The sequence below is a fragment of the Pteropus alecto genome, unplaced genomic scaffold, assembly GCF_000325575.1.
Source record: "Pteropus alecto unplaced genomic scaffold, ASM32557v1 scaffold101, whole genome shotgun sequence".
Lineage (NCBI taxonomy): Eukaryota > Metazoa > Chordata > Mammalia > Chiroptera > Pteropodidae > Pteropus > Pteropus alecto.
In genome coordinates, this window is record NW_006432945.1 from 5,128,042 (window position 1) to 5,155,291 (window position 27,250).

At 38.8% G+C, this 27,250-nt stretch overlaps 1 protein-coding gene across 2 annotated transcripts in view; it reads left to right on the forward strand.

Annotated features, from left to right (window-relative positions):
- The first annotated feature begins 1,244 nt into the window (after positions 1–1,244).
- CENPF (centromere protein F) overlaps positions 1,245–27,250 on the forward strand; it is a 50,734-nt gene continuing 24,728 nt past the window's right edge. Inside the window, exons 1-11 of one of the 2 annotated variants that reach the window (XM_006907724.3) lie at positions 1,245–1,387; positions 3,829–4,035; positions 4,862–5,058; positions 8,547–8,668; positions 9,100–9,191; positions 10,745–11,036; positions 12,739–12,941; positions 19,038–19,163; positions 20,119–20,247; positions 21,498–21,620; positions 26,835–26,970. In XM_006907724.3, coding sequence (XP_006907786.1) covers positions 3,874–4,035; positions 4,862–5,058; positions 8,547–8,668; positions 9,100–9,191; positions 10,745–11,036; positions 12,739–12,941; positions 19,038–19,163; positions 20,119–20,247; positions 21,498–21,620; positions 26,835–26,970 — 1,582 coding nt within the window. In that variant the 5' untranslated portion in view covers positions 1,245–1,387; positions 3,829–3,873. Of the gene's footprint in view, positions 1,388–1,428; positions 1,641–3,828; positions 4,036–4,861; positions 5,059–8,546; positions 8,669–9,099; positions 9,192–10,744; positions 11,037–12,738; positions 12,942–19,037; positions 19,164–20,118; positions 20,248–21,497; positions 21,621–26,834; positions 26,971–27,250 lie in introns of those variants that run through there. The other variant, XM_015586211.2, reaches the window with a different exon arrangement.

Consider the following 27,250-nt stretch of genomic DNA (forward strand, 5'->3'; position numbering starts at 1 on the left):
CCTGGGAAGCAATGGAACTGTAATTGGTGTTGGAGTCAGAATTCAGTTCAAATCCCAGAATGATCAGATACTGCACTGATTGTGGCAGTGTCCAATAAAAGTTCTTCTCGCCTACTTGCTCCTTCCCCTTTCTTTGAAGATTCAAAGATAGCGGAGAAGAAGGCCTTTCTCCAGATGGTAGTTTTACCTCCCAAGATGGTCTTATTTTAAAATTACTATGTGCAAAGTATAGGGAGTTACTAGAGATGCAAGGATCAATTAAAACAGATTTTACTCTACAGGAATTTTTGAGTCTAATGGGGGAGCCAGGCATAGATATAAATATAATGTATAAGCATTCTATTTCTAGGAAATAATTATTTCTAAGAGGTGGGTGAGAATAGGGAGATTTTATGAAGAAAGTGGCATTTGAATTGGGTCCTGAAGGAGCAATATTTCATTGAAAGGTAGGGGGCAGTCTAGGCTGTGGTAACCATCTAATGAAAGGTGGAGGTTTACAGAAAGTTTGGAATCCAGAGAGAATAGCATCAGGGATATATTAATTTAACAAGTTATTGTTTTGCTCCTGCCCTTAAAAGCTTTTTTTTTTTTAAGGCTAACAGAGAAATAAAACAAGTGCATAAATACACACAAAACAGTGGGCTTCAGAAAAACGAGAGTATATCCAGTTTTGGCTACAATGTCCTTCCGTGGAATCCCAGGTACCATGTGTTCTCAATCACTCTTTAGAAAATGATCAACAGAGGTTCTGCATGCTCTAAATTTAATCTCAAATTACATAGCTTCCATGTGCTTCAGTTAATCTTTAAATAAAATGAGAAGACTTATCTGAAAGAACGGTAAAGAATGACACTGGATGAAAAATGCATGGCAAACATAGCACCTAGTATCTCCGCCTTAAATTATATATTTGATAAATAAGTAGAAATATATGTGCAGTAGTAAGAGTTTTCGCCAGAGAGCACTCTCCCGCTGGCTGTCTGTGATAGACCACACCCTCCTAACCAGCCGTCCCATTCCGCTTTTTGCAGAAACAGAGGTTCAAAACTGCCTCCAGCCTCAGCAAAAGCACGTGGTCTCCGCCTCCTCCCAACAACAAAAAAGTCTTGTGTCTCCGCGGCCTGCACCGCAAGTGGCGAGAGCTTGATTTTTAAATCCATCCGAAAGGACCAATCAAAAGCAGCAGTCCGAGTGCGCAGAAGCGGATTGGCCCACCGCTGCTTGAAGTGACCAATAGGCTTGGAGGCGAGTTTGGTCGGAACCGGAAGCGGGCGAATCATAAACGGGTGGCGGCCGCGGTCAGTTTGAATTGGAACCTGGGGTCCAAGTCGCGGAGGTTGCGCCGGAACCCGATTCTGAGGGTTTTTTTTCCTTCCCGGCTGGCAAGGTGAGCATCCTGCTTGGGTCCCGGTTCCGGCGGTGGGCGTGAGGGAGCCGCTGGCTTTCTACCGGAGGATACTGGGTGGGGATGCCGGAGGGTTTGCGCTCCCGGGTCTTGAAGGAGTCGTGAACCGCCCCCTCCCACCTGACCCGAGTGGAGAATCTGGTCCCGGGAAAGCTGGCCTCGCACTAGTTAGTGTCCGGAGACGCTGCTCGGTCATGAACACGCATTTTCGGGCCTCAGTTTCCAACTCTGTAAGGTAAAATACAGGTATTATCCTAGCAGCCTTCTACGTCCGGGTACGAGTGGCTCCTATTAGAGATGTGGACATCGATCCTTTGCTGCTGCATGGAGGAGCAGCAAGCTTGGGTTTAGATCTGGGCGGCTGTTGTATCTATTAGTCGCGAGAGCATTTCTCCTTCGTCTTGCACCTTCGTTCGTACGCGCCGTGCGCCTCGCTTTGCTATGTTATGAGGACCCAGAAATAAATGACCTGAGTCCTATCCTTGAGCCCGATCTAGAGGAGCAGGCAGAGTTTTCATTCTCAGGCTCAAGCCGGGACACTAGTCGGGGACTCGGGTTTCTTGGTGAGATGGGAGATTCTGATAAAGGGAAAGCTTGAAAACGGGCTTACGGTGCTGGGTTGAGAGAGTCACACAAAAGCTTCCTCGGGCGCTTTACAGGGTTGGGTGATTGGGCATGAAGAGTATCTTGCACATATTTGAGAGAGAGCATTTTCTGGAAAGGGCGATAAACAGTCCAGCGAATCCTCCTTGACTTCCGGAGCTTTCTTCACCATCTCTCCTCCCGCCTCTCCCGCTATGTTTTGCCCCTTTTATCTTACTGCTGAGGCTTGGTGTTTTTTTTTTTGTTTGTTTTTGTTTTTGTCCTTTTGCCCCAGTGGCTCCATACAGATTATTGTTGGTTGATGTCTTAAAGTCTGCTCTATCTTTCTAAATTGCTCCTTTTTATATTTGGCCGGCTATGGCATCTTGATGTAATGATTTCGGTGATCTGCAGGATTGTTGAGGTTATAGTTGTGTGCCTCTGGGGAACCCCCTCCTACCCTGGTTGAGCAAACTAGTTTGGGATGGATGGAACAGCCTATTGGGACAGTGTAAATTGTCCTTTGTTGGTGGCGAAGCTTGAGGTGCCCTTCGCAATAGTTTGTGGCCAAATTGGAGTGGAGTTTAAGATGCTGCATTCAAAGAACTGACACCTGGAAACAAAAAAAAAACTGGCAGAAAAGAAACAGCTTTCTAAGGCTTGATATCTAAATTGTTTTCCAAGACCTTTTCTTCTCTTAATTTTTGAAATTCTTAATACTTTTTACTATTTTAGTTCTGATAAAAAATTTCATTGTAAAGTCGATTGAAGCAAAACACTAAAATGGTTGTAGATTTCATTTAGTAAGAAATGAATTCTTACCCTGTTGCCGAAATAACTGGAAAATAAATGCTTTTTCTTTCACTTAAATACTAAAGGCTAATGATTAAAGAACAATTGCTCTGCTTTTTCTCCCAGCTGATTTAAATTTCCTAAGATGTGGCAGAGACGGAGAAAGGCCACTTTCCTCATGATATCATAGGCCGAAATATAGAAATGAAAGTGTTTTTAAGGACTAACGTAATAATAGCTAACATCTATAGAAAGCTTATCACAACATATTGTTCTAAAGCTTTAGGAAGTTGCCACCATTATTATCCCCATTTTGCAAATGAGGAAGCCAAGGCACAAAGCAGTTGAACAACATGCCCAAGGTCACACATCTTATAGGTGGCTGAGCTGGGATTTGGGATTCGAGGCTATATACCAGATTCCTGGTCAAGGTCTGTCTGGAGCATGACTTTGCCACATTTTATGATTCTAGTACTAATATGGCATTCACTCTTTGTTCATTCATGCATTAATTCAACAAATGAGAACTACCCGGAAGACGAGGGGATACTTGTGCCATGAGAGACTATGGCTGGGTTATGGATCTTCCCAGGGAACATTTTCCAGAGGCAGAGGGACCAAAAGCCAGTGGGAATTAATGAGAAGAGAGGAAAGAAGAGCATTTGCAAGATAATTTGCCATACATTTATTTGTTTATAGGGCCTATTTCACCGGAAACCTTATAGTAAAATATTTGTTTTATATAATGAAAACAAACTGAGCAGTAGAAAGCAGGTAGTCATATAAGAAGTCAAAAATGAGAAATAAAAACAGAAAGCAAGGAGATGCCAAACAAGCATATTACATACTTCACAATCTCCTCCATCTACCTTTCAGAGGATGGAGAAGATAGATGTTATACTTTGTTATCCTTTGAAATATAAAGTTTTCAAACTTAATTCTTAGAGGGTTCTATAGATTCCTTAGTCTGTGAGGCTTTAAGTTTTTTGGTGGTTTTTTTTTTTTTTTTTTTTACTATAGTAAGACCAACATCTGGTTATTCTTTTCAGTTTGTTTACAAATGTTTGAATAATAAAAAAAAAAAGGAGAGCAAAATGAGCTGGGCTTTGGAAGAATGGAAAGAAGGCCTGCCAACAAGAGCTCTTCAGAAGATTCAAGAGCTGGAAGGACAGCTGGACAAACTGAAGAAAGAAAGGCAGCAAAGGCAGTTTCAGCTTGACACTCTGGAGGCTGCATTGCAGAAGCAAAAACAGAAGGTACCATTGAAATGCGGGTATTTAAAACTGCTCATTGTTTGGATTAGTTATTTCATATTGGCCTTTTAAATTTAGAGAAAAATGATTTTGCTATCTTCAGGTGGTAATGACCCAACCTCCTTTTTTTGAGTCATTTTAATTATCTCATTTTCTCCATTCCCTGTCCTCATTTCTGCTTAACCTGCTAACATTTGTGGCTGCTGGGTTCCATTTTAACTTCTGATAGGGACCATGAATTGAGAGTTGCTTTTGGATTCCACACCGTCAAGGACTGTGATTCAGAATCTGGGGGACAGTATTAGAGCACTTTGCAGTACAAATGGCTATCGCTTTTTGAAAGTGGACTTTTCACCTTGATATTTATTCCCAGACCTCATCTCTTTGGGACTCATAAATGGAAACTTAAAACAAATACTTCTTACTTCTACATTAACCAACAAAGTAGTTTTTGCCTGTAGGAGAATTTTCTGGTTTCCTACAATAACTGGCTTTAGCAGTCAAACTTGAGAATGAATTGCTAAGGGAGATTTATAGGGCTTATTTTTGTTTTATTAATACTTGAAAGCATATTAAAGCCTCTTTTTCTAGGATGAGCACGTGTAACCGTGACCAAAGATAGCAAAATACATAACTTTTGTAGAACTTAATCTCTCTATTGGCTTTGAAGTGGAGTCATCTTAAATATATGCATTCCTCAAGGATTGATATTTGCTTTATTCCAGCCATACCTCAGAAAATTAGTTGTCAGTGTTCAATTCATTTTTATAAATAATACTTGGTAAATTTATGGATAAGACGCTCTTTCCTTTTGAACTCCCCCCTTTAGGTTGAGAATGAGAAAACTGAGGGTACAAACCTGAAACGAGAGAACCAAAGCTTGATGGAAATATGTGAAAATCTAGAGAAGGCTAAGCAGAAGATTTCTCATGAACTTCAAGTTAAGGAGTCACAAGTGAATTTCCAAGAAGGACAACTGAATTCAAGCAAAAAACAAATAGAAAAACTGGAACAGGAACTTAAAAGGTAATTAAGTTTTGAATGATATTTATATAGATGTCTTTGTATGTATTCATTTATCTTTTCCCTTAATGATGTAATTATACGTTGTGAAATATATATTTCCAGTGGAATAAATAATCTGAGAAAAATTCCTTTTTTGTATTGTTGCATGGCTCAGTCCTATATAAATTGATTAAATGGTTGCTCACTTATTTATTCATTCAGTATATGTTTATTCATCTGCTTCATGTGCCAGGCACTGTATTGCAGGGTGACACAATAATAAATAATATCAAAACTATCAATAGTAGTTACTGGAAAGATGGAGGGAAGTTAAAGCATGGCTTATACAGACAGCATATGTTTTCTCTGAGTGGAAAAGCTATTGTAGAGAATGAGAGAGAGAAGTAGGGAATTATAAAAGGGCTGGAGCACCGAGGGCTCAGCTGAGGTTGGAGATCAGGAATTTATAGAGGAACCAATCTACAGTTGTCTGATATTTTTTTTTTTTCCTTTAGCATTTGGGATGTAAATGCTGAGAAGGTGAACAGGAGAGTTGATTTAAGGTTGTCTTTGGCCACAGTAATGGGATAGAAGACAACAGAATGATGGAGGATATCGAGAAGAGTGGTGGGAGTCCTGTGCCCACCTGTGCTGGCAAGAGAGAAGTCAAGGGCAGTCCTGCTGAGATGTCCATCTGAGAGGGATCTTAATCATTACATAGTCAGTTTGCCAGTTTCAGTACCATATGTGAGCAATAAAAAGGGTGTTTATTACTACTGCTTTTCCGTAAAAAAAAAAAAAACCAAACAACTAGAGGCATTATCAAAATAGATTTAGTGGGACCTAAACATTACTAGATTATGGATGATATCTTCTTGTTTTAATATTAGAATTTCGTCAAAAGAACAAGGAGCCATAAATGCTAAAGACAAAAAAAACTTTAGCAAATGTTCCATTGTTGAGTTTACAAATGCACACCTAGAAATTAAAAAAAAAAATTAAATAACTAGATTTATTCAGAAACAGTTGTTAACATCTTGTAAAACCAAAGTACAATGACCAAACCGGAAATAAGCATTGATGTAATACTATTAACTACAGACTTTTAGAATTTCACTGGCTTTTCCAGTAGCTGGGTTTTTTTTTGGTTCCAGGAATTGATCCAGGATTCTACATTGCATTTAACTGAATCTTTCTTAGTCTCAGAAATCTTTTTCTGATTTTATTTTCTGTCCTCATAGGAAGGTGGCTAGCTATAAGTTGCATGTTAGAAGGATAAATTTCTACCTCCTTGAGTTTTTTGTTGTCTGCCGTCTCAGACTCCGAGAGAATAGGAATCTTGTCTGTCTTGTTCATCGCTGTATCCTTAGCACCTGGCAGTTGTAGGTCCTCAGATATTTGATGAATGAATGAAAGATAGGCATTCGTTTTGGAAAATAGGTGCTAGAGAAGTAGGAAGGAAGCTCACCTCAGTATGCTGGAATAATTATTTCTTCGAAAAGCACATTTCGGCTGCAAGTTTTAGAAATACTGGTTTTATTAAGTTAGACAGAAACATTTGTATTTTTAACATTTTAGGAAAAGATGCTTTTGTATAAATTTCTATATTTCATTGCAAAGTGCCAGTTGGTAGCAATACTTGCAGATAGATACACAGTGCTCTGGGGTTGTAAATGACATGCAGCAACTGTTAAATGTTAGCATTATCAGGATCATTTTTACCAGTTGTCACCATCATCATGGGTTAGCATACCCCCATAGCACATTTAATTTAAAAATATTCTTATTTATGATATTGTTATAGGTGTTGATAAAAGTTCATAAACTTATATAAACTTTAGACTTTAACAACTATTAAGAGTAGTTTTCAATAGTATAAAATTAAGAGGATAAAAACTATAGACTACAAAAACTATTGAGTATAGCTTTGAAAATTCTCACTGGTAACTTTCAAGTGCAGGGCAGGAACTTATTTTCTCATCAGCAGCCACTGGTTAGGTTTCAGGAACAAGTTAGGTTGAAGGAATTGAAATGCTGGTCAAAAACTATTGGATATAGGCAGTCTTGTGTACTTAAACCTAGCAGAAAACAGCTTAATTTTTTTTTTTTTTTTTTTTTGGTGGTGGTGGCGGCTTGTGTTTTTCTCCCTAGGAGAATAGAAAAACAAATGTTTATAAAAATAATAGGGTATACTTTAATATAGAAAATGAACTTTTATTATTTTTTTAAATGAAAGGATGGGGAAAAGGGGCGAGATGTGAATTTAAGAGGGAAAAGAGACCTCAGTTTTGCAAGGTTCATCTCTAGGATGACAAACCTTGTTACATGTCTGGCAGTGTAGGGACCCGCACTGTCCAGTATGGTAGACGCTGGCTACACGTGGCTGTTGAGCACTTAAATCGTGGCTTGTGCAAAATGAGATGTGCTGTAAGTGTACAATGCACACCAAATTCTGAAGATTGAGTAAAAAAGTAAAATGTCTTAATATTTTATTGATTATAAGTTGAAATGATAGTATTTTGAAAATAATGAGTTAAATAAAATGTTAAGATGAAATTCACTGATTTCTTGTTGCTTTTTTTCGCGTGAACAGAACGTTTCTATTGGACAGTGCTGTTCCCTAGTGTGAGTTCGAATGTGATGTTTTGATTTGCCGAGTAGTCCATTTCAGCTCATCCATTTCGTCTTTCTTCCCAGATTGAATTTGGGGCTGGGAGCAGCTGGGGCGCTCAGACGCTTTCTTCACTGCTTCTTTCGGGGAGGTGAACATCATTGGCCATTCTGATAGGGTGTTCATTTCTCGTGTCAATCTAAAATCGGACTCATTAGAGACTTGTAAGAATTGAATCCTCGTTTAACTTTGGTTGTTTGATTCTGACAGGTCTCCAGAATTTAAATGGTAGGGATATTCTGTACATGTATACAACATGTCGCTTACTTTCCCCATGTCTCTGTAACCGTTTCCAGCTATATCTTTTCTAGGTTTATTGTGTTAACTTGATGTTCATATCTGTGTTTTTAAAATGTCAAAATACATGGTATGTATATCATGTCTGCTTTTATGACTTTTGACATCCAGTTTTGTGATTTGAGCCCGTGCTTCAGGAATACCAGTTTTTTCCCTAAGTTTCTCAAGTTCTGGGTTCTTTAATATCCCTGTGTCTTTCTTTGGCTTAGAATACAAAATTTGCTTGGAGTGAATCCCCAGCCTCCCATCTCTTTGTACGATAGTGGGTATTGCAGATATCCATTATAACCTTTATAACAATTGTAATTATTGGTTTATATCTGTTTCCCTAACTAGAATGAGGTCCTTTGAAGATGGGGGGCTGAGTTTATGTCTGACACATAAGTTAGTTCTTTTTAAAAAGGTCTGTTGGGTAAATGAAATGGTAAGAATTCTTGGTCGGTTTTTTTGTAAGCTTATTACTCTCTAGGAACGTATGGTGTTGGTATTCTGTAGCTTTTGTTCTGATTTGGCATCATCCTCCCGGGTCTTTTTCTGACAGGTGTAAATCTGAACTTGAAAGAAGTCAACAAGCTGCACAGTCTGCAGATGTCTCTCTGAATCCATGCAATACACCACAAAAAATATTTACAACTCCACTAACGCCAAGTCAGCATTATAGCGGTAAGGATTTTCCCCTTTATGTGAATAGCCCTTTTATTGAAATTTTAATTTTGCCAAAGGAATTAATTCAGCTTTGAATGCAACATCTAATTTGGGCATTTAAGAAAGTGCATTTACTTGTTCTATACATTTGCATATCTGTCGAACTATGTTGAACCATCAGGTTAAGCCTTTAAACTTCTCACTTTATCCTTCTATGATATGATATGTTTCAAAAATAAATCAATTTCAGAATATTCAAAACACCTATGTTTCCATGTGTTTTGATATTTGAGTAATTTGGTCAACATCTGTTGCCTTAACTAAAATATTCTCTCCCGGTATACCAAGATACATATTTCTAGACTATCTATTGTCATGATTATTACTTTATGAACTCTGTCATTATATCAATGATTGACATAAAACTACATCTCCTTGTCTGTGTTTAGGTTCCAAATACGAAGATCTAAAAGAAAAATATAATAAGGAAGTTGAAGAACGAAAAAGATTAGAGACAGAGGTGAAAGCCTTGCAGGCCAAAGTAAGTTAATTGTGGGCCTTCTAACAGCATGCAGGTGGAGACGTACTGTGAGATAAGATAGAACAGAGTCAGAAAAACCTGCCTTACTTGCAGTTGGCACATCGGTGACGATATTTAATTTAAAAATAGGTAAAGAGTGAGTAAATAGAGTGGGGAGTTTATCCCTGAATGTTAAACGTCCACTGAATTCCATGAAAACCGTAGCAACATAATTATTTCCCTGTTGAGATATAATGATAAGAAACATATTTGGAGAGGGTAGAACCAGTCATTCCTGACACTCCAGCTTTGGAGGAAATTGTTTTATATTTCGTTCTTCTGACGGACTGCGGTCCTTGTTACCGAGAACGTGGGGTTCGAGGATCTTTTTATGAAGTGTTTATTTCAGAGGAGAATGTCATCAATGTAATCTCTCCAGTTCTTTTAAATAAGTTGCTGACAACAGTTTTAAAACTCCGTTTTGACATGGGTAAATAAGCAGAGAGAGAGGTAGGTAATTTGAGGTCAACAAAATAAGTAAAATACATGTTTTGGAAACCCCTGCTTCTAGTTTAGGAACTGAAAATACCTGTTATCTACAGAATTGTCCTTTACCATTTTTGGTGTATTTCTACTAAACATAAGAACTTGGAGAGATGGCAAAATTTAGCAAATAGTTTAAAGCTGAATTTATAAGTAGATACCTTTAATATTGAGGATCAAAAGTACCTATTCGAGATTTAACGATTTAAATTCTTTTTGTGCCTTTAATCCTTGTTTTGTGGTCGCCAAGATTTTGATATAGCAAAGGCATATTGCTTATCAAGGTGAATAAAAATTAATAATTCCCTGGTTTGTCCTAGAAACATGTGCTTCATTATCCAGGTCAGTCACTGGTACCAGTCCTGCCTGGCTTTGGTTTCTAGAGTTTGTGGAGAATGTGAGTCTCCATAAACATTAAACCTCCCTGTGGCAAGAAACATACTTACTAAAAAAAAAAATACAATGCAGCATCTATAACCATGTCTTTGTCAGAATGGAGGCAGAAAGAACAACAAAAGGATTCAAAGCAGTAGAAAATCCGCAAATGTATGTTACATAACATAAAAATACCTTATATGACATTTTTGGGGGGAGTGGTATGGTTCAAAGTGAGATTCTTGAAAGAGCTTTTTAGGTTAATATTTAATTTTGATTCTCTTTGTGCAAAGTTGCAGGGAGAGGTGACCAAAGATGGGTAAAGGAAAATCAAATTCCAGAATTCAAAATGAGAGCGAATACTCCATGTGTGTTTAATACTCCATGTATATTTGAGGGATGCAGAATAAATACTGAGCCCATTTGAAACAGATTGAGCCCCAGTGATAATGGCTTAAGCCTTTAATGCTGAGGTCCAACCATTAGAAAATCTCACTAGATATTGGGGCTTCACGGTTCCCTCAACTTGATGGGAGTAGAACTTGGTACGGAGTAGAAGTGTTAATTTCGTGGCATGGCTTTATGTTCTATTTGAAAATAAGTAGTTTCGAATATTGTGACTTCTAAAAGGCTTTAAAGAGTTTCTGTCTTTGCAGAGAGCAAGCCAGGCTATTCCCCAAAACACCATGAATCACCGAGACATTGCCCGACACCAGGCCTCATCGTCTGTGTTCTCATGGCAACAGGAAAAGACCCCAAGTCGTCTTTCATCTAGTGCTCTGCAAACTCCAATCAGGAGAGATTTCTCTGCATCTCACTTTTCTGGGGAACAAGATGTGACTCCAAGTAGATCAACTTTGAAAGTAGGGAAGAGAGATGCTAATAGCAGTTTCTGTGATAATTCGAGCAATTCTCATCTTTTGGATCAATTAAAAGCCCAGAATCAAGGTGATTTCTTGAGCTAAATTAAGTTTAGATTTTCTTGTGATAATTTCGGAGGTAATTCCTGACATTTTCAGTCCTAGAAAATGCTTATGTGTTTTGTTAGACATCAGCGGTCAGCATTCCAGTCTGGTGATGTGTAATTCTGTCTTTTCGGCGAGAAAAGATATCACAGTTTTGGAATGTACCTTTACTTGTACTAAAAAGCTGGTGCCCTGCAGCCTTCAAAAGGAGGATGAGTGCTGTCAGCATTACAGGTTTATGTAATCATTTAATTTGCCAATGTGCTCGTTTTCCCTTGCAAAGTAATTTTGTTGTATTACCGGAGTCCCTTTTCAGAGTCCTGAGAAAATGCATAAAATCAAATGCATAAAAATCAAAGACAGATTTTCTTTTGGAAAAGTATCTCCAAATTTACCAGCATAAATAGGCAGAGCCAGGAGCATTTCTGTAAAGGTTTGGGAAAACGAAACCTAATTAAAATGACTAAACTTAGACAAATAGAAATCCCTTAGTCAAGAGTTTTAAAATATATTTTGAAGATTTTAATAGGACAGAGCATTTGATTATACCAAAGAAAATAACAATAATTAGATTTGAAAGAGAATTTTTCACAGTGGCTGGTACATGGATATAATATGTATATATGCTGGATATATACATATTACATATATATGAAATATATATATAGAGAGAGAGAGATAAAATTTCATCCTTTCAAGTAAAGGCTTTTTATTTTATCCCACTGTTTTCATTTCCTTGGTCAAGAACTAGGGGAAAGTAGCAATTTGGATTTACCAGTATTTCTGTTGGATTCTAACAACACATAAGCTGTTTTATAACATCAACAACAACAACAACAAAAGTAGAATGAGTGGCTTTGACTTGTCTTTCCAGAAGCAGGATAAGTTGGTTACAGCTGACAACCCCCGATGCTTTTCATCTGGCTCCTTTTGTGCTCCGTGGAACAGGCCTGTGTTCTGGCTGGTCTGGGCCAGAGGTGTGGCATATGTGTCTGCAGAACAACTTTGCTCTGCGTTGCCAGGCTGTCCATATGGGAGCAAACCTGTAACCTTGGCTGCCGTACCATACTGCAGCTGACAGCCAAGGGTACCAGGTGGTGCTTTGGAATCTGCTCTGCAAACTATGATAATTTCCAGTGTTATGATATATTGAAAATCACCGTCAGTGTTCGCTGGTGAGAGCTGTCACACTGCCAATGCCGTTGGAACCAATATTGTGTGTATGTGGGGAAAAAAAAATTATTGTTAATTTTGGCAGTATAGGAGATTCACACTGTCTTGATCGTTACTAGAGGTAAAGCTACCCAAGAATATGAGAGGGCAAATTTTTCACTGTTTATCATTTATTTGCAATGATATGGGCACAAAACAAATATTAGTCTGCTGCTGTATAAAACCAAGTGGTAATTTAAATAGGAGTGTTATATGTGATGTACTTTTTGCAGCCTCAGTTAGATAATAGTCATGATTTTTAGAAACTTATTTTTCCCTGAGTTTCTCTGTGATAAGTTTGTTTCTCCTGCTTTCTATAGGGTATTTGAATAGAAATAACAATAGAGACTAACCATTGACATTAAGTTCAATTAAAGGAGCTTCTGTGTGTAATGTAAATGGTATATTCTGAATTTAGTTGTAATTTTTTTGTGAAAAATACACTGAAATGTGGGTTTTGTTTGTGATTTAAGACCTAAGGAGCAAGATTAGTGAGTTGGAACTGCGTCTGCAAACACAAGAAAAAGAAATGAAAAGCCAAGTGAATAAATGTCAAGAATTACAGCTCCATCTAGAGAAAGCGAAAGTGGAATTAAATGAAAAAGAGAAAGTTTTGCATAAAAGTAGAGATGAACTAGTGAGGATGACAGCGCAGTATGACCAGGCATCAACCAAGGTACTTTTCGTGAGTTGTTGAAAAATTTCTTCTTCTTTTTTTTTTTTCTATGCAATTCTTTGGAAAGTACTTTACACTTAAATTTATGAAGGAAATGTTTGTAATGAACCTTATTAATACATCAGGCAGTACTGATGCTGTCAAACTGGTAAGTTCTTTTAGAGTTGGGTAGGTCAGGGGTCAGTTCTAGACTGCATGTTTTCCCAGCCCAGTGACAAGTTCACTCTCTTCCATCTCAGAGGGTGGGAAAATGTGCTCCGGCCATTTAGTCCTAAGGCTCCAATTAAGGCCAAGCTTCTCAGCCGTCTGTGTGTGTGTGTGTGTGTGTGTGTGATGTTGTTGCTTTTACTCCAACTTGCCTCTTTTTTCTATTATTCATTCATTGACTCATTTTTGACAAATATTGATTCACTGCCTACTACACACATATCAGGCACTATTCTAGACCTGTGGCTGGAGCAGTGAGGAAACGGGCTTCATCCCCATAGAGCTATAACAGATAAAGAAGTCACGTAGATAGAATGGTATATGGAGACAAGTGTAGCGGAGAAGGAATTCTCTTCTAGGCTCACCCGTGCTCATTTGCTGTTTCCTGAACATAACCCACATCTGGGCCCAGTGTTTTGCCCCCATCTGCCTTTCTGCTTGGCACACCCTCCTCCTGGCATACTGTCGAAGTGTTCCTCATTCCATGAGGTTCATCCCTCACCTAATGCAGTGAGATCTTTTCTCCTGGCATCTCCTTAAGACCTTTTCATTGTTATTATGTTATTATGTGTGAGAGCCCTGTAGTTCCCACACTTGGCTAACTCGGCATCACTGAGAACTTTGCAAACTGAATCCTGTTGGAACTAAGAAATTAACCTTTAATAAGCCCTAAATATTTCTAAGGCAGTAGGTAAAAAAAAACACTGTATCTCCTATTAGCTACCTGGAGGCAGACTTTTTCTTCTTTTAAACCTTACTCTTTGTAAGATAATTGTAGAATTATATATAGTTGTATAAAATAATACCTTGTTAATATGGCGAATTACATTGCTTTAAATATTTGAATGAGCTTTGCATCCTTGGAAAAAATCTGATATGGCCATGGTGTATAATTCTTTTTGTATATTTCTGAATTTTATTTGCTAATAATAATTCGTTAAGGATTTGTGTGTCTATATCATGAGGATTATTGGTCAGCTATTTTCTCTTTTTGTAAACTGTCTTTGGTATTTGTATCAGAGGTAATATTAACTTCATAAATGAATTGAAAGTGTTCCTGCCTGTTCAATTTTTGAAGAGATTGTGTAGAATTGGTGTTATTTCTTCTTTCATTTGGTGGAATTCTCCATGAAGCTATCTGGGCCTGGCGGTTCCTTTTTTGGAAGTTTTAAAATTGCTAATTCAACTCTTAAAATAGTTATATGGCTATTAAAATTATTTCATACAGGATGAGGGGGGATAGTTTGTGTTTTTAGAGGGAATGGTTCATTGCATTTAAATTGTCTATGTACAGTTGTTTGTAGTATTTCATTATTCTTTTGAAATCTGTAGGTCAGGTGATATCTCTTGTTTGTTTATGATATTTGTCTTTTTTTCTTTGTCAGTCTTACTAGAGGTTTGTCAGTTTTGTTGATCTTTTACTGATCTTTCGTTCATTGATTTTTTTTTTTAAATTATTTTTCCGTTTTCAGTTTTATTGATTTTTTGCTTTTATTTCCTTCTGCTTGCTTTGGGTTTATTTTGCTCTTTTTCTAGGTTGTTGAGGTGGTAAGCTTAGATTATCGATTAGAGTGTTTTCTCATATAGTCATTAATGCTATAAGTTTTCATCTCATTACTGCTTTAACTGTTATACGCGTTTTGATATATTGTATTTTAATTTTTATACAGTTCAATGTATTTAAAAATTTTTTTCTTGAGACTTCCTCTTTTTAACCTATGGATTATTTAGAAATGTCTTGTTTATTATAAGTGTTTTCCTCTTTCTGTTAATAGTTTTTTAGTTTGACTCCATTGTGTTTGGAGAACATACTCTATGATTTCAATTTTTTTTTTTTAAATTTGCTGAGGTTTTTTTTTTATAGCCTAGGATATGGTCTATCTTGAAATAAGTTTCATGGGCACGTGAAAAATAAATGTATTGGTCGGAGTGTTCTAAAACTGTCATTAGTTCCTATTGGTTGATGGTGTTGAATTCTTCTATATCCTTCCTGATTTCCTGTCTAGTAGTTTTGATGATTGAGAGAGGGATGTTGAAAGTCTCTCAAAATTGTCTATTTCTTCTTTCAGTTCTGTCAGTTTTGCTTCATATATTTCATAGCTCTGTTTTTTGGTTCATGCATATTTAGGTTTTCTATGTCTTTGTAGATTTACCCTTATTATATGATATGGCTGTGTCCCTGGTAATTTTCTTTACTCTGAGGTCTACTTTATCTGATAGTAATAGAGCCACTCAAGCTTTCTTTTGATTAATGTTTGTATGATGTATTTCTTTTCGTCTTTTTACTTTCAGGCTATCTTATATTTAAATGAGTTTCATGTGGACAGCAGATAATTGGATACATTTTTAAATTCACTCTTCCACTACCATCTTAACTAGCCTATTTAGATCATTTACATTTAATGTAATCATTAATAGGTCAGGGCTTAAGTTTGCCATTTTAATTTTTGTTTTCTATTTCTGTTTTTTATTTGTTTTCTTTTTTCCTGACTTCCTGTGGGTTGCTTGAACATTTTATATAATTCTATTTTGATTTATAGTGCTTTTGAGTATATCTTTGTAGAACTTTTATAGTGATCTAGGTCTTACATTATACACACACACACACACACACACACACACACACACACAGAATTTATGGCAGTCTGTTGGTGTCATTTTACCAGCTGTAAGGAATTATAGAAAATTTACTTCTTTTCATCCTTTTATCTTCCTTTATTTATAATATAATTTTAAGTTTTCCTTACACACAGTTAGAACCACATCAGACAGTGTTAGAATTTTTGCATCAACCATCAAAACATAGTTAAGAAAACTGAAGAAGAGAAGGAAACACCAGTGTTGTTGCTTATCTTCCTCTTCCTTCCTGATTCTTTCAGGTTTCCTTCTTTCATCTTTTCCTTTTTGTTTCGAGAAAGGAAGTTTCTTTTAACTATTCCTTTAGAATTGGTCGACTGGCCACTAGTTCTCCTTAGTTTTTCTTTCTCTGAGAATGTCTTGATTTCCTCTTCCATCCTAGGAGATACTTGTTCAGGGTATAAAGATGCTGGGTTGACAGTTCTTTTCTCTCAACACCATCGTGTTTTCCCCTCGGGTCCTGAAGTCCCCAGCCAATCAGTCTTCTCTCCTTTCAGAGCTTTCTTATGTCTGTTTTAATGTAATGTTCAGGGTTTTTAATTGTTCTTGACAGGGAGAATAGGGAAGTGGACATCCGTTCCGTCTTCCTGGAAGTGGAAGTCCAGGTTCACTTTTAGATATTGTCATAATGCAGTACTTTGCAGAGAGAAGTTCTTGATAAATATTGATTAGATGTATGAGGGTGCAGTAGAGGGAGAGTCAATGGGACAGTGACCTACCTTGATCCATGTATTTATTCTTTGTGCAGTCTGAGTTTGTAAATTGGTTTTCTAAGTTAGAAAGATTTGGGTCCTGGCTCTGCCACATCTCAATTGTGTTGCTTTTGGAGCTATTTAATTTCTGAGCCTCAGTTGCCTTATTGATAAAATGGTGTTAATAATACCTGTGTCATAGGATCATTGTAAAGACTAAGATAATTTCTGTAGAGGTTTTAATATAGTGCTTGGCACATGGTGAACTTATAATAATATTAGTTATTATTACATCAAGTTCCTTGTCAATTAAACTCATTGCATTTCTTCCAGGTCAGGCCTCCCTATATATAAGAATTATCCTTTCATATTTTGTCTTGTTGGTTTGGTGTGACAAAATCACTGAATCCTTTTTCTAGCTAACATATTTGATGAGCTCTCATCTTACCAGATCATGAATTAAAATATTTGACCAGGGCAGTGCTGAGAACACAGCTCTGTCTTTCTACTAAAATTATCCCTCCAGGTTCTTAAGACTTATTTGTTCAATGCTTCCTGGATTCCAAGTTTCTGTTGAGCTACAAATCCACCTTAACTGAAAATTCAGTCTACCTTTCTTTGTCTTGCCTCTAAGGACAAATAGGACCTTGTCACATATGTCGCTGAAATCATTATGCTTGTTTTATACTCTTCCTCGATCTGCTCTTAGAATTACCTATTAAATAAAATGGCCTTATTTAATCAAAACCAATACCACATTCCTTAGTGAACATATGCTGTTTCTAGTATGATTCTTTTCCAAGGATTTATAAACCGAGTGGGATACAAAGTTGTTGAACCCAGGTGGAAACTGTTGGGCCGGCAGCACACCTGGAGTTCAGCGCCCAACCTTTTACAGATGAAAAACTCACCAGAGCACTGAGTGCCAGCGTCATACGGTACTATTTTCAAGAACTTGAGCTCTGGACACTATTTTAGAATATTATGGAACACTCATGACACCTAGTGGTCAGCTGCTCGTACATGAACTGTACATCAGTATCAGAATGGCATTAAAATTTTTAAATAAATACCCTCTGAAAGCTCTTTTTTAACCTATGCTTTCTAGTAAAAAAAAATTTTGATTCTGAAATCCTTGAATGGAATGTGTTGCAGTTTTAGGGAAGACCAGCAGAGGGCGCCAAGGGTTCATTCATTTACCTTGCCATTTGTGGTTTTTTTCCCCCTGAGAATGGTCAACCATCAAAATTTTGGGCTATCATTTGGGCAATGACTTTTATCTGAGTTGTTTACTGCTGTATACCCAGTGCCCAGCACAATGCTTGACATATAGTAGGCTCTTGATAAATATTTGTTGAATTCAGTTATATTATTATTATAATTTCTATATTACTTTTCCTTGAGGATTTAAAAATTCAACAGCAATAAGGATAATGACTGAGCCATCTTAATATCCAAGGCAGTGGGTTAATTTGAAGCACTGGCTCAATATTTTACATTCTGAATTTGGTATTTTTAAAATTCTGATATTTGCGAAATCATTTAGTCATTAATGACCAGCTTTGTTCTTCTCATCTTTGGTTAGTTAATAGTTGTCTGGTCTCCTGGCCACATATCACAGTGTTTTCTTTCCTCCGAATTCTCTGTTAAATTTCTTATGCTTCTAAATGAAACTATAATGAGTGTCAGAGACATATATCAGTAAAGAGATTTGCCACATTGGGGCACGTTTCATCAGAACCACGGAGTGTTCTCCCCCACCCATGTGAAGCGTCATTATTCTTCCTGGAACTTGGAGTTGTTTTGTAGGGCAGTCTAAGGGTGCGAACACCATGGGGAGGACAGAGCAATTGGTTTCATTTCAACACTTGAAGATTTAAGACCAATTTGTTCCAACTTAATTGTAGACGAGCATCCTAAATTTTGATTTAGTTCATGTTTAAAAAAAAGTTTTTAAAGATGTAATTGGCTGTGTAAAAAGGCAAGAGAATGTTCTTTGTGTGGCTTATGGCAGTTTGGTGAAAAGCCAGTTTCAATATTCTCTGGAGTGCTGTGAACCTCCAGAGATTTAAAATGGCGTAGTGGGAGCATTGTGGGGAAAAAAGCGTTTTAATATTTACAATTGCCCGCAAAATCTATTGTGCTTGAAACATACTACCATCTGAGAGTAATGAGAACTCCCTCATTATTTCACAGCCTCCAAATTACACAGGTGAACATCCCTGCATTTTAACCTCATATCAGTGCAACAGAGTGTTTGATGAATCTTTATTCGGACACTCTGATTTCTTTTTTCATAGTGCAAATTATGGAGTATTTATTTAAATAGTCTAATATCCTTGCTAATCTTTCCCTTATATAAATTTTCTGTGTGCTAAAATAATAATGGTTTTGGTCTATGGCTTATTGTTTTAAACCCAAGTCTTTATGAAAAAGTAAAAATGTCAAAACAACAATAGTAAACTTGAACCAGAACTTGGAATTTTTCTAAAAATTCAAAAATATTGCTTCTTTCCTTGAATAATCCTGTTTTGTACTGAACGTTTTTATTTGTCGTTAGTGCACTGCATTGGAACAAAAACTGAAAAAGTTGACTGAAGATTTGAGTTGTCAGCGACAAAACGCAGAAAGTGCCAAGTGTTCTCTGGAACAGAAAGCCAAGGAGAAAGAAAAGGCGTTTCAGGAGGTAAGGCGAATGGATTCAGGAGGCGTTTGTGCGCAAGGCTTTGTGGGCACGTCACGGTGACATCGTTTGGGATGCTCTCTGTTTGAGGAGAGGTGCTCAGTGTGGAAGGCAAAGGTCGATGCATTTTTCGTCAAACTTTTCCATCTTTCAGTTTTTAATTGGAGATAGTACTTAATAGTCAGAATGTTCTTTTTTATTCCTATTTTCTGATTTGTTTGGGATTTGGTACCAAGTAGGAAAGGATCATATTTCTTCTTTCAAACGCTCTGTCGTGAAGGTATTTATATTACATTCTCTGGCTGTTTTCGGAGCCTGTAGGTGGGCATGGACATCAGAGCTGTAGTTGACGTGATGGGGAAAGATGTTGGCAGACAAGTCAGGGCCGAGGATGCCCTTCCGGAGGTACAGCTGCCAGTGTCTGGCGAGTGAGTCTGAAAGTGTCGTAGGGACTGAGGGGCCACGGTCTTCCAGTGAGACCGACTTCCAGTAAGATGTCGATCGGTGTCCTTATGCAGTTATTAGAGTTAATCGGTGGCACGGCACATAAGTTTTTCTCATTCTCAATTTTAAGTGGTATGTGTGGCATTTGAAATTTTAAGCCCCGTTTTTGAGTATGTCTGATTTCTCAGCTGGATCGTGACAGTCACAGCTCAGCTCTCCTCTTTTGCCCCCGGATACTTCAAAATAGAAAAGATCGATAGAAGAATGGGGATGAGGGAAGCAGGCTAGCGTCCACCTGGCCAACTGGTGGACCTCCTCGCTGGCCCTTGGAGCCCTGGATTCGATTACTGGGACCAGTGCTGAGGCTGGCGATGCTCCTCATTAAGTGGGGGGCCTGTTTGGCCCCCTGTCATCTCCTGCGCCATCAGCCCAGCGTGTCCTGTGGGATGTTCGCATCTCACCTGGAATCTGCCCGTTAACCATCGTCCGTCTGACGCGTGTCTTTGCTTTTCAGGAGCTGTCCCGTCAACAGCGCTCCTTCCAGGCGCTGGACCAAGAGTACACACAGATGAAAGCCAAGCTCACGCAGGAGTTACAGCAAGCCAAGAACACGCACAACGTCCTGCAGGCTGAGCTGGATAAAGTAGGGCTCTAACGCCTTCTCTCTCCTAACTAATCCCCCGTCTTCCGTATACGTGTTACTTCTATACCACAGCTGATAGGATGCTTTTACGGAGAAAATGCTCTATCTTCACTTTCCTTTCTTGTCAAAGAAGAAAGCAAACTGAACCTTTCTGGGTTTGGGTTCTCATTCAGAGAAAGGAGGATGAGTTAGGTTCTCAGATCTGAAGGTCTATGTCGGTCTCTGATATTCTGGTGGTTCTTGGTCACGTCACTGGGTGGAAGTTTATACCCCTAAATTGTCAAAGCATAGAAAATTATAATCAATTTACTTAACACTCCAAAAATGATCTTATCTAGTTTTATGGCTTTACATACCAACTATGTGATAATGACTCCCATATTTGTACCTCTAGCCCGGGCTCCTGTTCTGAACTTGAGACTTCAAGTATGTGTACCTGGTATTTCCACTCACATGTCTAACAGGCATCTCACACTTCGCATGTTAACAACGGAACCCCAGCTGTTTTTTTCAGACTCGCTCCTCCCTTAGTCTTTCTCCTCTCAGTAAAGAAGACTTCTGTTCTTCACATCGCCCAGGCCAAAACTCTGCCAACTCGACTTTTGTTTACACACACGCGCATGTGCGTCTATTTGTGTATATGATATTTGCACGTGCATATTTATGTGCATGTGTGTATGTGTGTTTGCGCATTATGTGTATAGTGTATGCAAACTTGTTTGTGTTAAAACACAACATCTATATAGAATAAATGTTCAACAACGAATTATCAGCATGCTCTTAATTATTATCTGTGTCAAAAGATAGAAATGTTGGCGGCCACCGTGGAAACCCTTCACGGGCTACGTGCCTCCCTGCTGAGAGTAAACCTACCTGGCTTTTACGTCCGTCTGTATTTTATATTCAATACAACTTCTTTCACCATCTCCAGTGCCGTGTCCGGTCTAAGACATCGCCGTCCTACCCGGGTTGCTGTGCCAGCCTCGCCACTGGCCTCCCTGGTCTGCACCTTCTTCCTCAGTCTTTGAACCAGCAGCCAGGGCTGAGTCTTGTGGCGTGTACGTCCGATCACGTCACTCAGTCCTCTGCTCAAAACGCGGCAGTCACTCCCCGTCTCTCTCGGAGCAAGAGTCTCAGCCAAAATAGATGGCATCGGTTCTTCTAGCTCATGATTTTTCTTATTAACAAAGAATCAGTGATTATGTAAAAAGAACAGAAAACTGAAGCTCGGCCTTATTTTCTCTTCTTAGGTCACATCAGTGAAGTACCAGCTAGAAAAAAAATGGGAAGAGTTTAAGCAAAAGTTCTGCAGAACCGAACAGGCGCTGCAAGCGAGTCAGACCAAGGAGGAGGAGCTGAGGAGAAGTAGTGAGGTGAGGAGCAGAGTTGAGTAATTATCAGCGTCTCTTCAGGATGAAGTAGGAGGGCGGAAGAATCTCAGCAGTGTTTTCAGTAGCTTATCACGATCGTACGTAACTTTCTCTCTTACCTGCCAGAAGAATGGCAAAGTATTTTTATAAAACCTGCGGCATAGGACATGGTCTTTTCTTTTTTCGCTTTCTATTCTGATATAATCACTAACATCCATGTAGCAATTACAGGAAAACACGACCTGTGTTAAGAACACATACTACTCTTTTAGAAAAAGATTGTTTTAGACCCTCTGGGAAGTGGAAGAATGGAAGAAAGCAAGGAATTTTCTAAAATGGGAAGAAACGAAATCGGTGATGGGAGGTATAATTTAAGTCCCTTTTCCGAGGGTTGGCTTTCGAGTCATCCGATATTAAAAACTTTGTGGCAAGTTGTACATTTAAATGAACAGAAGTAATGACAGATGAAGAGTTTCTAAATTTCAAATCCTTATAAAAACACCAAGTATTTGTAAATCATATTATTCTGGCTTCAGAAGTCAGCACTAGCCTTAGCGGTGAGCATCTGCGAATATGGTCGACAGTGTCTTTGTAGTTCGTGTTTTTTATACAGGACGGTGGCTGATGCGTCCCCAGTTGTGTGCGTACAAGGAGTAGCCTGATCTTGCTTCTACTGATGGGATTTTCATACTTAAATTTAGCTTCTCTCTGAATTTATTTAGTGTCCTGGAGTTTATTTTAAAAGGGCTTAATTAAGAACCATTTAGGGATGCTTAATAGACTGAAACAATTTGAATAGAACCATAAATCAGCGTTGTAATTTTATGAAGAAGCACGGCAGAGTAGTAGTCTCTTCTCTATCAAATGTCCCAGGAAAAGAAAATTTTCCACTTATTATAAAAATATTTTGCAGTCACTTTTTATATCGTAAAGATTCTTTTTAACAAAAAATTCTCTGTGAAGAACAGTTATTTATGCAGGTAAGGAAAGTCTAAATGTATTTACTACCTTGGCTTTGAAGAACATAGCGTGATTGTAAAATCAGAACATCTGTCAGCAAACAAACAAGTGAGTGACTGTTAACGCAGCTGGCCCCAGAGGAGTGATGTTCCTGGGGACAGGAGGCCACTGCTCCAGCAACCCGAGTGGAAGAAAACTTCCTATCAGATTATGGTTTCATCAACGAACAGTTTTCAAATGGAAGTGTTTTGTTTCAGCAAAACAAATGTTTGCCTTTTGGCCAGTGGAGACCAACCAACAGATGCTTCTGCTAACATTTCCACAGGCAGACTGGCACCGAACTCTTCCCTCTGTGAGCTTCCCTTTCAGCCAGGAACTCTCCCGCAAATCCACTGGCGGCCTGGTGGAAGCATTTTGTAGAAGCAATCATCTGGTTAAGAGGGTTCAAACACTTTTAAAACTGCCTGCCTGGCCAGGGCGCAGTAGCGGGCTGAACGTCTTGCAGGTGTTGCTGAAGACTTGGGCGTCCCTTGCATGGTCTGGGTCGGCCGCCGTGGAGCTGTCCATGGTGGACGTGCGCCTGTTCTAAGTTAAATGCCTACCACGCTGCGCTTATAGTCCATCGATTTCTGTGTCCAGTGAGGGCAGTCGTGTGGAAGCGCCTAGCACAGGGCCAGGGAATTCACTGAGTGTCTTTTTTTACTTTGTGAGTATGTGTCTGCTTTTGAGGCTGATGTCAAGGATTCAGTGTGTTTAGCTAGCTGCCTTTTGCGTTTTGAATTGGGATTGGCATCAGAAAAGTGATCGACCCCGTCAGTGCGGTGATATAACTTAACGATACAACGTTGGTGGCTTCAGAGGGAGCGAGATCTGAAGTTGCCGCCTGTGTGCTGTGTGACCTTGGGACAATGACTTATCCTTTCTGAGTCTGACTTTCCTCACCTGCATATAGTAGAGACTAATAATATCCCTCCCTTTTCAAAGCTATATTAATGATTAAATATTGCATGTAAAGTGCTTAGGCCACTGCCTGGCACATAAGGGCTGAATAAATTATTACGGTCCTCCTGCTCATTGCTTTGATCTTCACAACTGTTATGACCTGTTTGCTGTCACTCACAGGCAGACAGTGATGACCAGAGAACACAGCATTTGAGTTTTTTCACATTTAAAATTTTGCCTGTTCCATTCTTTCACTCTGGGTATCTTTCCTTATCTAATTATAAGTAAGGACAAACAAGCTTAGCACGCTGATAGATTTTGGATGCTGAAATAATGTGACAGTTGTACTGAATTTTCCTTGTTAGTGTTTAGCAAACTAATATGCCATGCACTATGAGAAACTATCAGTATTGGAAACATGATTTAATGGCCCAACCAAGGGTAAAGTTAACATTTAGCATCAAAGTGAATGGAGGTTTTTTAGATAAACTGCTCATCCAACATCCAGTGCCAGCCCCACAGTATTGAGGCTGGGCCATAATATACCACCATTTGACAGCCAAGATGAGGGAACACTTGCTTGGGGGCCTTCCTGAGCGTGGGGATCTGTGTTAATACCGAGTCCTCTAAGGAGCCTGTTCTGGCAGGCAAGAATGATGAGGTAGAGGGGGAAAAACACATCTTTGCATCCATCCGTTGTTCATAGTATAGACTTCTCCCCAGTACAGCCATATGAAGCCTCATTTGTGGGTGGGATCATGAAATACCACACAGGAACTGAAATTTGCTTGGTCTTGGCCCTGGGCGCTGATGCCTCCCTTGCTGCCCCGAAACCAAAGTCGATCTGAGTGGAAAAGCTCGCTCAGCTCTAATGCTGCCTTGTGGCTATAGGGATTTTTGTCACGTTTTTCCAGACTAGTGCCCAATTTTGCAAATCATATGAGGATGCAAAAGATGCCTAGGAGAATGTATCCTTGTATGCTTAACTCATTGTTGATAATGAGCTACCCAATCAAGTCTTAAGTGGCTATAGCCTCACAGAAAACTAATTGCTGGTGGATGGCAGCCTACAGCTCCATTTTCAGATGTTCATTTTCTAAATCCTGGCCTTTTAAAATTCTTGGGTTGGTCATAGCCGTAGCATTAGAAGCCTGCTGGGTCCCAGGATTGGAACATTTCTTCGTTAGAAACAAATATTTACGGAGCTAATGCCAGAATAGAGATAGACATTTTAATCTTTCCATTTAACTCACTGTTCATTTAAATGTCTTCATTTATGGACGGAGGTGGATGGAGACCAACAGACACACAAACATAAGTTTCCCCCTCTCCGGGGTGCACCCAGCTTTGCACCTGGTGTCTTCCCATATTTCTTGTCCCTCCTCCAGTTGTAGATGGCATTTGATTTTTTTTTTTTTTTTTTTTTTTTTTTTTTTTTTTTTTTTTTTTTTTTTTTTTTTTAGGGTAAGAAAAATATTTTACAAGTTGCAAAATGAGAATGCTAAGTCAACCCAGGTGGTCAAACTCCAGTTACTCTCTTCTGTTGAACTCATTTGGCTGACCTTAGCACCGATCACGCAGATCTGGCTGCTGTTTAATTTTGGGAAGGAATGCTAATAATGCCCCATTACCCTTGCTAAAGTGCTTTAAGGTATTTTTCCTTTCACATCTGTGATCTCATGCGATGGTGATTATCCTGAGCTTGAAGAGCAAACAAGCGACGACAGCGTTACAATGTCGACAGTTAATGGTACTAGTTTGCGTCAATAACATCGTTGCACCTTAATGACCCTTCTTTGCAGATTTTAGCACTGAGCGGTGTGAACAGAGCCTCTCAGTCCTGAGATCGGTCGGAGCGGCCCTTTAGTCGAGCTCATAGAAGGGAGAGGCAGGATCGGGACAAAGGAGACAGGAACATAACTACAACAGGCTCTGTCTTATTTTGATGATGAAATGAACATCTATACACGAACACAGCATCTGCCAGCAAGTTTTCAAGTGCTTTCTACTAGCCAGATTCTCTCTCTCCTTGTATTTGGCTTTGCTACCTCGGTGCCCATCTGCTGGTGGTAACCAGACTGGTAATTGAAGGCAGGCTTCCAGCACAACGATGCCAGCGCCATCTGTTTTCGAACGGTGCAGTAGGATTTTAGAGGATGGCTCTTAATTGTTTCTTTAAGATTCTAAAATTTCCCCTACTCTCAGAGGGGTATTTTTTAAGTGCGGTTTTTAAAAAGTTAGCCTTATGAATTTTTTCTTCCCTGAGATGCTGAGTTCTATCATTTTGTAATGGTATATGTCAATTCCCCGTAGTCCAGACGGTGGTATATGTATAAACTGAGGTACTTATAAAATCATTTAAAGTTGAAAAACAGGTTGAGGAAACAGAGAATTTGTAATATTTATTGTGTGAGTCTTACGTGGTTAATCATCAATAGTGTTTTTATTTGGCATACAAATATTGCTTGGTTTTAAGAGTCAGGAAAACATGCAGGTCTCCCTAGATAATGCAGTGGGGCTGCACAGGCGTCTCTGCTGCTTTACGTGCACTTCAATGCATGGCTCCTTCATTTAATCGGGTGCCCAAAGCTCAGATTCTCCCATCCAGAATGGATTCTTCCTTCCATGCTCCAGCCCTCCAATTGCCCATAGAGCACTCAGCTCTCTCAGTGGTTAGCCGCATCCTGATGTGTATTATGAGATCAGTATCACATCTTACCCCACTGCCGTACCCGTCCTGCGGACAGAAATTCTGTCTTATATTTACCTCTTTTATAATGCCCATTCCAGGGCATTATAATTCCAGCATCTTGCCCATTGTAGATTTTCTGGATAAACATTTATTGAAGGTAATTTTACTCATCGAGACATCCCCATAACAGTGAACCTTAAGGCGGTTTTGCAGTGAAAAGCAACAATTTGTCACGTGGGTTTTTTGGTTCCTTAGCACTCTAAGTATTTGCAAAGATGTATTTGATCATTCAGGTGTGATCAGAACTTGGAACTTGTGTCAGTAGGATTTTCTTTATGAGCTAACTCTTGGAACAAACTTAGGGACAACCGGAAAGTTCAAAGGAATATATTTCTTGAAAGAAAAGATTATCTTTAGATTTGGGGTTTTTGTTTTTTTAACTAGTATTCATAAAATTGTTTGGTTTAAGTAAGAATGTCTCATTTCATTAAGTATGCAAAGGGAAAGTGATTCCTGCCTTAGTGAGGCATACAAACGATCCCATTCGGGGCCCTTAATAAGGCAGAAGTCATAATTTTCTTGAGCGTCTGTTTTGATTATAACCAAGTAAATGTGTGCTTCAGGAAATGAAGAAGGAAAACGGCTTCCTTAAGAGTCAGTCTGAGCAAAGTGCCAGAGAAGTCTGCCACCTGCAGGAGGAACTGAAGAAGACCAAACAGTGTTTGAGTCAGAGCCAGAATTCTGTAGAAGAAATGAGGGGTAAGTAAACTTAGTGTTTTTTAGAGTTTTAGAGTTATTTCCATTAAGCTAATGTTTCCGTGAGGGAGGATGGATGGCATTAGAAACGTCTTTGAATTTTTTTTCCGTATGTTCTCCCAGAAAGATGTCTGTAATCGACATGGAGAAGGTTTTCCTTCTTCTACTTTTTAGTTTCCAGAGTGATATTTGGACATTTTTTTTTTTTTATTGGAACACACTGAGTCCCCAAATACCCAGTTTTCAGCACTTTGAAACCAGAAGGGTAAATATTTTTCACAAT